The sequence below is a fragment of the Cricetulus griseus genome, chromosome 7, assembly GCF_003668045.3.
Source record: "Cricetulus griseus strain 17A/GY chromosome 7, alternate assembly CriGri-PICRH-1.0, whole genome shotgun sequence".
NCBI lineage: Eukaryota > Metazoa > Chordata > Mammalia > Rodentia > Cricetidae > Cricetulus > Cricetulus griseus.
In genome coordinates this window covers 3,258,738-3,273,155 of record NC_048600.1, presented here as the reverse complement: position 1 = coordinate 3,273,155, position 14,418 = coordinate 3,258,738, and the positions used below count along the sequence as shown (strand labels likewise).

At 46.7% G+C, this 14,418-nt stretch overlaps 1 protein-coding gene across 8 annotated transcripts in view; it reads left to right on the top strand.

Moving 5' to 3' along the window:
* Gak (cyclin G associated kinase) overlaps nt 1-10,795 on the top strand; it is a 57,670-nt gene extending 46,875 nt beyond the window's left edge. For 7 of the 8 annotated variants that reach the window (XM_027425954.2, XM_027425952.2, XM_027425951.2 and 4 more), the window contains 8 exons: nt 6-485; nt 853-1,023; nt 2,081-2,203; nt 4,980-5,096; nt 8,062-8,274; nt 8,602-8,747; nt 9,901-10,077; nt 10,246-10,795. In XM_027425954.2, coding sequence (XP_027281755.1) covers nt 6-485; nt 853-1,023; nt 2,081-2,203; nt 4,980-5,096; nt 8,062-8,274; nt 8,602-8,747; nt 9,901-10,077; nt 10,246-10,347 — 1,529 coding nt within the window. In that variant the 3' untranslated portion in view covers nt 10,348-10,795. The remainder of the gene's footprint in view (nt 1-5; nt 486-852; nt 1,024-2,080; nt 2,204-4,979; nt 5,097-8,061; nt 8,275-8,601; nt 8,748-9,900; nt 10,078-10,245) is intronic. The other variant, XM_027425953.2, reaches the window with a different exon arrangement.
* The last annotated feature ends 3,623 nt before the right edge of the window (nt 10,796-14,418 follow it).

Below are 14,418 nucleotides of genomic sequence, written 5' to 3'. Positions count from 1 at the left end.
CACAGAGGAAAAAGAACCAGACACTGGTGCAGACAATTCCTCTCCTAAGGAGAGTCAGTCTGTCCTGATTGCGGACAGAGATGGAAGCGAAGTATCAGATGAAGAAGAGCCTCCATTCCCCAGTGAGGCGAGGGAGCCAGGGTCTGGAGAAGACATACCAAGGCTGGCAGCTGGGACCAGGCAGCAAGACTTACTATTTGATGTGGGCATGCTGGCTGCCCCACAGGAGCCTGCTCACCAGGAAGAGGGTGTCGATCTCCTGGGCCTACACTCTGAGGGTGACTCGGGGCCTGCTGCCCCCTTGCAGGCTTGTAGGGTCCCCTCCAGCAACACTGACTTGTTGAGCTGCCTTCTTGAACCATCTGATGCGGCTCAAGTGGGGCCTCCTGGTGACCTGCTCAGTGGTGAGGCTCCTCTGCTTCTGGAAAGCCCAGTTTCTCTTCTTGGGGTGCAAAGCTCCCAACAAGGAAGAGTCTCTGACACTGGTATGCATTTCAGTTATGCATAAAATTGGCCTCATAGTAATGAGTAAGGGTTAACCATTCCTGCCATGTAGAAAAAGGGTCATCACTGTTATATTGACATCTGGAGGGAGGAAATTACCTACTGGAGAAACTGCATGTGGCTGCTTCAATTCCTACTCACAAGCCAAGACTGCCAGCTTTGGCTTCTGTGTCCTTGGAACAGTCCTGAGCTGTGGGGCATTGGGAGTTCCATGTGTCCCTGGGTGGGCTGCTGGATGGTCTTGAGCCCATATTGCTGAGGAAAGTGGAGGGCTGAGAGCAGGGCAGTGGGGCTCCAGGATGTGGGCTAAGGTATAATGCTTGTCCCTGCCCTGGCTCTGTCTCCTAGTGGACCCATTTGATCAGCTCCTACTGTCATCCAGCTCGGACACCCAGCCCTGCTCCAAGCCTGATCTTTTTGGAGAGTTTCTAAACCCTGACTCTGTAGCTTCCTCAACTGCCTTCCCATCCACCCACAGTGCTCCACCCCCATCCTGCAGCACTACCTTCCTGCACCTGGGTGAGTATGGCCATGATGAACATTACATAGAAGCCACAAGCTTATGCTTGGAAGGGCCTAGGAGCTCCTACTTCCTGCAGGCCCCTGGGGATAGGGCTTAGGGATAGAGTAGTGGGTTTAAGTGCCTTCTGTCTACTGCAGCTCTGGTACACGAGGCCTGACATACCTCTTAGTGACTTTCCCAAAGTCTAGGGCGTCTCCAGACCTGGAAGAACACATTGGTGTCTTTTTCTCATCTCCTTAAGCTGTCTCCTCAAATATGGAACGGGTTCTACTGCTGTTTACAGACCCTGCTAGTGGGCATTTCTCTGGCTCTGGGATTGTGGCTGTTACTAGAATAGCTACTTCTGCCAGAAGTTTCCAGGAGTGAGAGGACCAGGAGGTAGGAATGACAAATTAGGGGGCAGCCGAGTCCAACTTTAGGAAGAGGCAATAGGATGCATAAAGGCTGTTGTATGCATGTTGGAGCAGCAGACATGGGCCATTTAGACAGAAATTGGGGCCTGGGAAAGGAGAAGCCAGGCTGTCACTCTAGTCATATCTTGGAGAGAAAGCTTGCTTCTTTTTCCTAGCAGAGAGTAGATGGTCTGGGGTATGCTCCAAAAGACAGCTGACTGCCCTGAATGGTTTATCGGTAGAAAATGGGACATATGGCTGTGCTATGCTGGGGTGGGTACATGACCAGCAGAGGGCAGGAGGACTAGCTTTAGATTCCATGGAGTTCCTGAATATGACTTATGGGCTATGTATGATAGGTTTAGAGAAAAAGGCAGCATACAAGTGTTGTCATCACTGTCCTGTGCAGATGTTGTCTGCTGACCTCTGTTGGTCAGATTATGGCTATATGCTACATCCTCGGGATTATCAGGAAAGAAACCATATGAAGATGGCTGAGCAAAGCATGGCCTCAGCTGCCTAGCTTTACTGGTCCCTTGAGTTGTATGCTGGGCCAGCAAGTTGCCTTCTGCTCATTCCTGGGGATAAGAGAGGTTTCCAAGCATCATGTGAAGTAAGAAGGCACAAACACCAAACCTTGCTTTTCTCTGGTTCCTTTCAGGGGATCTCTCAGCAGAGCCCAACAAGGTGATAGCTTCATCAAGCCACCCAGATCTGCTAGGAGGATGGGATACCTGGGCTGAGACTGCTGTCCCTGGGTCAGCCTCCATGCCAGTACCAGAAGGTATGACCACCAGCCCCACTGTTAGCTGAGCTCTCAAGATGATTACAGCTATGGCCATGGAGTGTCCCCATGCCATTTGGAGAAGAGAGCTTGCTTACATTCTAGTCCAGCCAACATGTGGTGACTACAGAGTTCTGTTACTTGTTGATGAGAACACAGACATTCTATAATTGCTTCAGCTTTTGTTGAGTGGCAGCAGTGTCTGGTCCTCCTATTCTTCCATGCTGTTCCTTTTTCATGGAGGCAGGTATATTTGGGAACATAATTCCCTGCCTGTATATAAATGATTGCCCATGTTGTACTTCCATGTTTTTCTGTGTCCTCTGAAGGACCCTCAGAAAGGCTGTCATATGTGTGTTATTGCTACTGCCATATGCCCTGTTGGTAACACGGATCACAAGAAGTAGTTCACGTCTGTGAACTGACCTTTTTGTGTACCTACAGTTCTGTCTTGCTGGCACATTCTGATCCAATAGTCCAAAGCAAAGTCTTTGACACACATCCTGACTCTGAATATTCTTTCCTCAATTTATTTGCTGAGGAACAAGAATTCCTATCTTTTGTTTCTCCTCAGAGTTTATAAAATTATAAATTTTAAAACATGTTACTAATTTAGTAAGTATTTTTTTACAGTTGTACATGTATTTTAATGTGTGTATGAGTTAGTACGTGTGTCAGGATACATTTGTGGAACCCAAAGGACAGTCTGTGGGACTCCAGTGTCTCCTGTCTGTCATGTGAGTTCCAGGGATCAAATGCAGGTCATTTAGGACTGGTGACAAGTGTCCACTTGCTGAGCCACCTGGTAGCCCTTGTAGGTGCTTTCAGATTGTATTTATTTATTACAAATGTGGTTCATTGTTATTTTGTATGCTTTTGGTTGTGGGCTTTTTGTTTTATCAGGGTTATTTCATGTTCTTTATTCCCTTTTCACATTGGAAATTCCTTTTTCTTTTAAAATTTTTTTTAATTTAATTTTTAGAAAGTTTTTTACATTGTGTTTATTTATAGGGGGATGTGGGAGGCAGTGTGCCTATCTAGGAAGGCATGCAAAGGTCAGACGACTTTTGGGTAACTCCATTCTCTGCTTTCACTGTCCAGGCCCCAGGGATTGTAATGCATTAGTGACTGAACTCAGGACATTAGGCATGGCAGCAGGTGCCTTTACCAACTATGCCATCTAGCCAGCTCATTTTTAAAGATTATTATTATGTGTGTGTTTGTGTGTGGTGTGAATTTACACCTGCTGTGGTACGTGTGCATCCATGGCACACATTTGAGGTCAGAAAAAACTTTTTGGAATCATTTCTTTCCACCTTATTGAGGCGCGGTCTTTGATTTCTGCTGCACCAGCTGGCTTGCAAGCTTCTAAGCAATTCTCCGGACTCTGCTTCCCATGTCACCAAGTACGAGGATTAGAGATGCACATATCTGCATCCAGCTTTTTCAGAGGGATCAGTCTTAGGTCATCAGGCTTACAAAGCATGCACTTTTACCTGCTGAGCCACTATAGTTTTGTTTTGTTTGGAGACAGAGTCTTACTATGTAGCTCCAGCTGTCCAGGAGCTCACTAGACCAGGTTGGCCTCGAACTCAACAGGTATCTGCCTGCTCTTTATATATAGATAACTCTCTCTCTCTCTCTCTCTCTCTCTCTCTCTCTCTCTCTCTCTCTCTTCTCTCTTTTTTTGTTTTGTTTTGTTTTTCGAGGCAGGGTTCTCTGTGTAGCTTTGGAGCCTATCTTGGCACTCGCTCTGGAGACCAGGCTAGCCTCAAACTCACAGAGGTATGCCTGCCTCTGCCTCCCGAGTGCTGGAATTAAAGGCTTTAGTGTACCACCAACGCCTGGCAATAACTCTCATTTTTTAAAGATTATATGGGTGTGAATATTATTACATGGGTACTGGCATCTGAACTTGGGTCCCCATGATTGAACAGCAAGCACTCTTTTTTTTTTTTTAACTTTTTATTTATTTATTTTTGTTTCTTTCATACCATGCATCTCAATTCCATTCATCTTTTTTGGTTTTATCAAGACAGGGTTTCTCTGCATTGTTTTGAAGCCTGTCCTGGAACTTGCTCAGTAGACCAGGCTGGCCTTGAACTCAGAGATCCGCCTGCCTCTGCCTCCTGAGTGCTAGGATTAAAGGTGTGTACCACCAGCGCCCCAGCCCTCTCCGAATCTTCATATCTACCCTCTGCCCTTGCAATTTCCCTCCCTAAATTAAAATAAATTTTAAGAGAAAAAAATTTTAAAAAATCTTGTCACGGAAGCTGTAGTGTGGCATGATGAATTATGTAGTAAACCCCTTTATCCATATATCTTTACTCCGCAAGCACTCTTAACCGCCAAGCCATCTATCCATGCCCATAGCCATTATTTTTAATGACTGGATAATATTTTGAGTAGTTGAGCAATAATTATTTCAAGATTTTATGCTTAGACTAGTCTCAGATTTACATTATTGTATCTTAAAGAACAGTCACATTTTAGATAGGATATAGCAAGTGGTACTATGAAGTCAAAACAATGAGGACATTTTCTGGTTTTTAGTACCAAATGTTCAGACATTTCCATGAGAAGCAGTATGGATACTGGAGCCAGCCACCCTGCCAGGTGTGTGCTGTGTTTCTCCCACTGTCCTCAAAGAATTACCAAACCTTGAGTAGGGCCTTTGGTACTGAAAGGGAGGATCAGGGACTTTGGAAGACTGTTTCATTCTATGCTGTACAAGTCTAATGGCCTTTAAGTCTAATGGCCTTTATCCTTTTTCCAGGTACCCTCTTCTCTTCTGGAAGTCACCCGGCCCCTACGGGTTCCCACCCTAGCCAAACCAAGTCTCAGAGCCGAGACCCATTTGCTGATCTCAGTGATCTCAGCTCTAGCCTCCAAGGTAATGAGGGGCCAGCCCTATGTGCCAAGAGGCTCATTTCACGTTCTACTATTTCATAATAGATTCCTCAGAAAAGGGAAATCCCCAGGCTCTGGTGAGTTCACTGGAGAATTTTACCAAATGTTTATATGACCAATTCCACATAATCTCTTAGAAATCTTAGAAGAGAGGAAACTGACTTTCCAAAGTACACATGCCAAATCAGACAATTCAGGAAAGAAAGCCTCAAGCCAATCCCCTCAAGAACAGACATAGACCCTTAGAACATTAGGGCACAGAATTTTTCAAAGGATTAAAGGGCAGCAACTCCCACCAAGTGAGGCATATTCAGGGAGCACCAGTCTGATTTGCCTTTCCAGGCATCTGCTGTGTTTATCAGCCAGATAAACAGATAAAGAGCCAGAACAATGACATGCTCTTACCAGTGCTTCTGATTTTTAGAACCCAGCAGCAGCTAGGAGGTGGTTGAGCATACCTTTAGCCCCAGCATTCAGGAGGCAGAGGCAGGCAGATCTCTGAGTTCAAGGCCAGCCTGAACTCAGAGTGAGTTCCAGGACAGCCAAGGCTGTTTGATATACAGAGAAACACAGTCTTGAAAAAAAAAAAAAACAAGCAAAAAAAAAAAAAATAACACAGCTGCAAATGAGTGTTTCTTCAGAGCAGGCACACAAACTGTATCAGATATGGCAAGCTTGGCAGGACTCCTGAACCCAGGAGCAAGACAGATGGCCCATTAACATTCTACTTACTGGGAGACCCAGCTACCAACTTGAGGCAAGAAAAAGAAGTGGAAATTGCATATGATAGAAGGGGAAAATGAAGTTGTTCCTATTTGTAAGTGGACATCTACAAAGCTTAGAACTTTATAGTTATAAGGTCACAGTACCTAAGACCACAGAACAGTGGTCTGTTGCAGTTAGGTTTACTAGGAATAGCTCAAGGAGATCAAAATTATACAACTATACAACACTGTGTATAGTTGATGTTTGCAAAGCTTTCAGACCAGGCAGAGGTGGGGGCTTACTTATAGCTGTAATTCCAGCACTCAGGAAGCTGGGGTTGAAGGATCAGGAGTTCAGACATTGGCAACATGAGATCCTGACTCAAAACAGCAACAAAAGAGCCTTTTACTACAAACATAAGGAAACACTTAGTGCCATTGTGGTGAAACTACAATACAAACATGGCAGTTGAGATTGATAGAAACCAAATGTTTGTAGATCACAAGATTGGCTCAGCAAAGGTGTTCCTTTGCCTTGTATTAATTGCTCTGTAGGTCTAATGTTCTTTCTACAAAGACTTTTGTAGAAGCCAAGTTCATTGTACATTTATTTGGGAAAGCAGCTACACTGGAATGTTTGGGGCTTGTAATTGAGAGTAGTAGAGAAGCTCCACCCTGACTTTGAGGTACACTTTCGGGCCACAGAAACCAAGACTGATCAACACCAATCGCCAGGCACTAGTACACGGATTGGAAGAGAGCATCCAGGTGCACACCCAGGGAAGGCAGAGGTGTGAAAGTTTTAACAGATGGAGCTAGAGCCATTGGACTTCTACAGGCAAGAGAAGGAGCCTTGGCTATATACTGAGCCTCACAGCCTATTGCAGAGCAGCTCCACTAACAGAGGAAAGCACAGATCTTCAGCTGTAGAAAGGCGGAAAAATGTGGGAAGAAAACATTTCAAAACTATTTGACAAAGGACTCTTATATAGGATATATAAATGGAATGGAAAGACAAAGGGTAATCTGGCAGAGAAATGAGCCAATAAACACATAAGACTGTGTTGAGTCATCATCTGCTAGAAGATTTAGGCAGCAGCCACACATCACCAAAGATCTTAGAAACTGGGTTTATTTTGTATATATACACACTTGTAAGAATGTGAAATGATACAGCCCTTTCTTGTCGTTTTCTTTAAAAAGTAAATGTGCAGACACCATAGGACCCCAGTGTTTATCCCAAAGAAATGAGCCTATAATTCTACAAAAATCAAACAAGTGTTCAGAGAACTGTTTGCAATAGCCAAGAGAATAAACTCTAAATGGATGTTCTTTTGTGGAAGAAGGTTAAGCAAACAGCGGCCCCTTTTATACTGTGAAATATTCCTTGGCAATAAAAAAGGCAGCAGAAGTTTGAATCAACTGATCACATCACATTTACAGTCAGAAACAGAGAAAGATGAATGCATGCATGCTAATACTTAGCTTACCTTCTCTGCTCCATACAGCCTAGGATCCCCTGCCCACAGAATGATCTCACTCACAATTAAGATGGATTTTCCCATACCAATTGAAATCATTAAGCTAATCCTCCACACTGGCGGGGTGGTGCACACCTTTAATCCCAGCACTTGGGAGGCAGAGGCAGGCAGGTCTTTGAATTTGAGGCCAGCCTGGTCTACAGAGAGAGTCCTAAGTCAGCCAGGGCTATACAGAGAAACCGTGTCTCTGGGCGAGGGGGAGCAGATAATCCCCCACAGACTTGCCCAGAGGTCATCTCCTGGGTGATGTTAGATATTGGCAAAGTGACAATAACCATCACAGGGGAACTTCATGGCTGGGGATATTATGTGAAGGTACTCTAGACTTGGTATGAGTCTTGAAATTTCTGTGAGTTCAGTTATTTCACAGAAAGTTGAAGAATCAGCCACACATTTGCGAAGCTTTGTGAGGAAGTGTCCACACAAAGGGATAGCCCCCTAGACCATCCGGCAGATGGGGGAACCAGGATACCATTTATCATATCCTGGCATCTAGTCTTGATTCAGAAAGTGCTTGAGCAACACAACACTTGAGTGTCCCTGGCTACTCAGGACCCTCTACTTTTTGGGTAGAATAGATCAACTAAGTAACAGCAGTTTGTTTTGTGAGCATATGTCCCAGCAACTCAGTCTCCTCAGCCACAGAAGAAGCAACTCATCATTTGGCTAAGTGACTTAGAAGTGTCCTGTGGTGTCTCCCTAGGCCTACCTGCTGGACTTCCTCCAGGAGGCTTTGTTGCCACATCAGCCTCCACTCCCAAAAGCAGCAGCTCCTGGCAGACAAGTCGTCCCATGGCCCCTGGAACCTCATGGACCCCCCCGGCCAAGCCAGCCCCCAGAGCCTCTGAACAGCCAAGGTCTCACTTCAGTGTGATCGGAGCTCGAGAGGAGAGGGGTGTCCGTGTGCCCAGCTTTGGTAAGTCCTGTGTCTGCCTGGTGATTTACACAACTACCTACAGGTTTGTGGATAGAGTGCCTTATTCCTCCCCTCAGAGCCAGCTAAGACTATTTATGTTGCTCACTGAGGCTGCACCAAGAAAGCAGATTTGGATTTGTGTGCTTGAGTCGTCAGGCATCTCTGCAGGCCTAGCCCTTCTCCTCCCAATTCTCAATGGACCTTAACAGATAGCCCTGAAGCTATGTTTTTCTTCTTTTTTGTCCAGGTATCGGGACAGATCATAACAGGGAGAAAAGTAAAAGCAGGCAGAGTGTTTATAAAAAGTATCTATTTTTTTTTCCCCAGCCCAAAAGCCGAAGGTCTCAGAAAATGATTTTGAAGACCTGCTGCCTAATCAAGGCTTCTCCAAGTCTGACAAGAAAGGGCCAAAGACCATGGCAGAGATGCGGAAACAGGACCTTGCCAGAGACACAGACCCATTGAAGTTGAAGGTGGGTACCCCCAGGGCGCAGACTATACTGTGAAGTCCAATGTTTCCAGACAGACTAGCACCTGGGGGCCCCTAGGGTAGAGCAGAACCAGGACCTCCATGTAGCCATACTCCTGGGCAATCTGATATACACTTAGTGTTTGCATTTCACAGTGCTCTTCGTGGGCCCTGGGGATCAGTGAGGGGTGCAGGCACCACATGGGGCTTCTGGTACTCTGGTGATGATTGACCTTGACCTTGAGTTAGCAAGAGGGCATACCCCAGAGTACCCATCCAAACCAAGGGTTATTTGACTTGTTTTTCAAGACAGGGTTTCTCTGTGTAACAGCTCTGGCTGTCCTGGAACTCACTCTGTAGAACCAGGCTGGCCACAAACTCAGAGATCTGCCTGCCTCTGACTCCCGAGTGCTGGGATTAAAGGCGTGCACTAATGTGCCATCACCACCCTACTCATTTGACTTTTGAGGACAGCAATTTTGTTTGGGTTTTGGTCCTGACCTGGAGCACTCACTGTGGAATAAGAAGGAATCAGCATAGCGCAATGGTCAGGTTGTTCCACTGTAGATCTTAGAGGCATCCATTTCTTAAAGTTCTTTAGGGCACAGTGTAGCCATTCCCTTAAGAGCTACCTGAAAGGTTGCCAGGGACCCAGTTGTCCTCTTTGAACCTTGTGCATGGATCAGGAGGCTGTACTGAAGGATTAGGGCTTTGTCTTTGCATCTGGCTGAAGAGTCTCAGTTCTGTCCTGAGAGTACCTTCTCTTCCACAAGGTGCTCTCACTTGACCCACCTGGTCTGTATGGTCTCAGGTGGGCCCAGTGCTGGAACAGAGGGCGAGGTTGGGGTCTTTCTGGGTGGTGGGGAGTAGGGCGAAGCCATGGCTTCCCTGCTCTTGTATAGGGATAAACAGAGAGGTACCAAAGCTTGTTCTTAAGGGGCCTCCACAGAAGCTTGTTCCCCAAGCCTGCAGGTAGTGTTCCCCGAGAGGACCGGGACCGTTGAAATGATGCACCCGCCCTCTCCAGCATCTGAACAGCCCTCAGTACTTGCTTTGCTGCTTCCCTTCATGTTCCCACCCACACTCCACACAGCAGGGAGGGAGGGCTCCTCAGTTACAGCTCTTTCATGAGGTTCTATGTTCACTGGTGTCTGTAGCTTTTGGAGTGGATTGAAGGCAAGGAGAGGAACATCCGTGCACTTCTGTCCACGCTGCACACGGTACTGTGGGATGGGGAAAGCCGCTGGACACCTGTGAGTATGGCTGACCTGGTGACCCCAGAGCAGGTGAAGAAGCAATACCGCCGTGCAGTTCTGGTAGTGCATCCGGATAAGGTAGGTGTGTGGTGGGGCAGCTCCCAGAACACTAGGCCTTGGGCTTCTGGACCCTGTACTTGTGGTTGGATTGTCTCTGCCTCTCGTCCTCTGGGGTCCTTCTGCCTGCTGGCTGTGTCACATGGAAGGAGCTGGTGGTCAGCCTGGCTCTCCCTCTGTTGCCCACAGGCCACAGGGCAACCATATGAACAGTATGCCAAGATGATCTTCATGGAGCTGAACGATGCATGGTCTGAGTTTGAGAACCAGGGCTCGAGGCCCCTCTTCTGAGGCCAGGGATTGCTATGGCTGCAGGAGCTGCTCGTGAAGCCTGAATGCTGCTGACCTGACTGATGCACAAATGGGACCATAGCAGGTGTGGCAGGTGATAGATTCGGCCCCAGTGGCCTGGACCATCTACTCCCAGCCATCCTGCATTCATCATGGACAAATACCATTCCATGGCTGGGAGAGAAAGCATTCCTCAGATCTGATATTTGTTGTTTTGTTTTTCTTTTTCTTGTCCCAGAGGAAAAGTGTTGATTTATACTCCTTCCACAGCTGTCACAGTTTGTGGTTTACTTGGTGTCTGGTGACTGTTACCTCTTGAATGGCACATGTCGCTGGCACTGCTCTCCTGTCACTTCTTCAAATCTGGGGGTGCATCCACACCCACTCTGATGAGTTTGCCAATCATCTGTACATAATTAAACTATTTTCTGATGGCTGGTGCAGTCTCTGGCTTGAAAAGCACTTCTTACCTGGTACCTGGTAACCTGTTTGTTCCTCAGTTTTTACCCATGGTGGATTAGAGGGTCTTGAAGTTGACCAAGAATTGGCTGCAAAGACCACTGTGGCCAGCATTGATACTGTATCTTCTCAGAACACTTTGCTAAAGGAAAATTCTAGAATTGGGTCTTTCCCAAGGCCTTCCAAAATGCTGCCGTTCTTCATCTCAGCTCATAACTAGAGTTCGTGGAAGGTTAGCACACATCCACCTGCCAGGGGCTGCAGAGTTATGTCATGTTACACTAACACACTTGCTTTCATGGCTGGATTTCACTCATTCTCTAAGGAATGACAAAAGAAATGCTGGGGTGAGTGTGAGCACAATGTTAGACCTTTGTCACTATGTAGGCAAAACAAAGCCATGGGACGGGAGGTTATCCCTTGGGCTAACCATCTATGGTCAGGGTGCAGTTTGGAGTGAGGAACACTGCTTGAGAACAGTCCAGCAAGCAGACCGACAACCATAACTGCAGTGCTGTTTATTGGGGACTCAATAAAAGAAAGCAACAAGACCCCCAAACCCCAGGATTTGAGTCTGAAGCATATAAGTATGTATTAATTAGGGTGACACTAACCAAACCAGGATGTCCCGGGTTTATCTTAAGTTAATGTGAAAGTCAGACACATTACTGGTACCAGGGTCTGCTTGTAAATCACTATGATGATCTGTTCTGTTTGTAATTTGCTGGGGAACTGTGTAGGGAAAGCCAACCATGTTCACTTGTCATGACCGACACCTCACTGTGGCTGCAGTCATGTCAAATTGGATCCACACAGATGCAGAACTCAGAGCCCCTTTTGCCGTCAAGACTGAGATTCCTCTACCCCATTGGATTGTCCTGAAACTGAGCAGGATTAGAGCAAGAACTTTGCATTATTATACAGTGTAATTTCTTCAGCTGCTCCCATCACAGGTAGATGGACTTCGCCATGGGGCTTTTGGGTTACAGTTCATGGATGGGTGACTTCAGGCAAACATGACTAATTCATCTTCCTCTGGAGATCTGTAAGTAGCATCTGTCCACAGGGGCCCAAAGAATCATCTTGTTGGCAGACCACTTGCCACATGCCTGTGTGGCCTCTTTAACTAGAATGTAAGTCATCAAATCAGTATGATGCCAGCTGGGACCCAGGTAGATGTGCGAGTCCTGTAGGGCATGGTAGCCCTTTGATTGTAACAGATGTGTATGTAAGAGAACTTGTCTGTGACGTCCCAGTGGCATTTCCATGGGTACAAGTTATCTTGTGTATGTTTGGCTGAAGCTTCAGATCCACTAGCTGCTGAACCTGTCCATTGCTCTTGACTTGCAGAAATGAGGGTTTGCATTTGGCTGGTCTCACAAAGCAAGAGCAGATAAGAGGTGGTAAGATGGCTGCTAGTTAATTCAGGCAATGAGATCTAAACCCACGTCAGGATGGAGGCCTGAGAAGGGGCCATTCCCTGCCAGTCTAGTGACCAGTTAAAGTGCACATATGTTATAGAGGTTGTTTTTTGTTCCCATGAGCTGAGCCATTTCAGGTCTACCATATCACTTTAGTCAGTTCATGGCTCTTCTGCAGGGGAAGATGTTATTCTTTTAGCTGTAGTCACTGCTCGAAGGACGCTGGAAACAAGTGTTGGAATCCTAGGCACCACCACTAGAGTGGATGCCAAGTGGACCCAGCTCCAGTCCCATGAAGCTAGAAGTTTGCTACTGCTGCCCAGAACACCATGATGGCCCTGGTCCCATTACCATATCAGCTGGTGCTCAGAGCCCCAGTTCAGCAGACTTAGCCCTCCCTCCTTGCCACTCAGCCTAGCCCAGTGCAGGCCCACAGTCTTGAGTTGGGGATGGGAGGCACTGCTCACCCTCCACCCACCATAGGTGATACTTGACACCAACCATTATCCCCTTTAATCTGACCCTGAAAGCTGCAAGCTTCATTCTGTCATTCCCTTGTTTAATGACTCCCATTTCCTATGTGTTGCTGCTATTTTTAGTGTTCAGCTCTTAAAAAAAAAAAAAAAAAAAAATGAGCAGCCTGAATAGATGCAGAGATTTTTCACTTCAAAGCTGCTCAGTATTCCCAGTTCAGGGCATGGTAGAGCTCCTTGATCATGTTGAGTAATATTCAGATGGGCCCAAGTTTTCAGTACTGCCCTAGACCTGAAGCTGGGGTTTATGGACTTAGTGGGATCCAGTGGGTAGCAAACAGCCTCCAGTGGTGGGGAACATGTAGACTCTGGGGGTCTTTAGAATTATGAAATGGTTCCCAACAGGCTAGTGTTGTAAACCTTGCTGGTTCTCCACTGACATTGCTTGTGCCTGGCCTTATGGCCATCTGCATTTCTGTCCCACCCCTCCTGGTTTATCCAGCTCCCAGTAGCCATGAGTAGGGTATTGGGCCACAAAAGCTGTAGTTGATGGTCTGCCACCTCCTTCAACAAACAACGCTTAAGGGTCAGGGCCCAGAGGGAGTCCCAGTTCATGACAAAAGGATGAGTGAGTCTGATGCTCAGTACAGTCTTGCTGTGTCCAGCCTTCACAGCATCCTTGCTGAGATTCAGGGAAGACACCGCCCTGAGCATGAGCCACTGCAAGGCCGTGCCCAGTGCACAGGAATACCAGAAACATCACTGAAGTCTTGCCAAGTGTAGGAGAAACAAGTGAGGTTGTCCTTATGTTAACCAGAAGGGGACGCTGGGTCACAGGACAGTCGGCTGAGGCTACCACTGTGATTCTCAAGCCTTTGACTAAGACTAAAAGGTTCAACCCAGAACTCCAGACCCAACCCTACCTTCAGCCAAGGTTGCCTGGTTGTGATAATGGTTTCCAGGTAGGAGTGCTACCCATGCCTATCAGGGCAGAGGGGATAGGCTGCTATCTGGGCCCAGCTGATGAGAGTGTCAGTTCTGCTTAGGGCCAGGCTGTAAGGATCCTCTGCTGGGATTAACATTTGCACATTTCTTTATTCACTTAAAATTGTCTTAACCCCCTCATTGGAATTCTGACCTTGATCCCACATACAAAGCCCAACAGAGACCATGTGTGGAGTCAAAAGAAACTGTGTTCTAAGAGCAACAATGTGGAGGTAGCCTAGGGCCCTCGTCCTCATTCAAAGGATGCTGAGCCTTACTCTGAATATGGCAGACTAAAAAACAAAGTGACTAGAAAGTAAGCTGAGTCCTCAGGAAGAATATGGAAAATATGGAGAATTCAGGCCTCCTCATCACCTAACATTGAATGACAATCTGTCTTAGTTAAGGTTCAGTCCATTATCATCATGACTGGGAACATGGCAGCCTACAGTCAGACATGGTGCTGGAATAACTAAGAGTCCTATATCTATATCTTGCAGACAACAGAAGGTCAACTGACTCACTAGGCAGTATCCTGAGCATAGGAAGCCTCAAAGCCCACCCCTGCAATGACACATTTCCTCCAACAAGGCCATATGCACTCCAACAAAGCCACACCTAATAGCCTCATGCAGAATGACTTCCATGGCAGTAGGTCTCTAGGCAGAAATCAGCTTTGCATCTTTCCCCTGTCTAGAGCCTGGTATAGTGCTGGCCTCTGTCTCCGGCTCAGG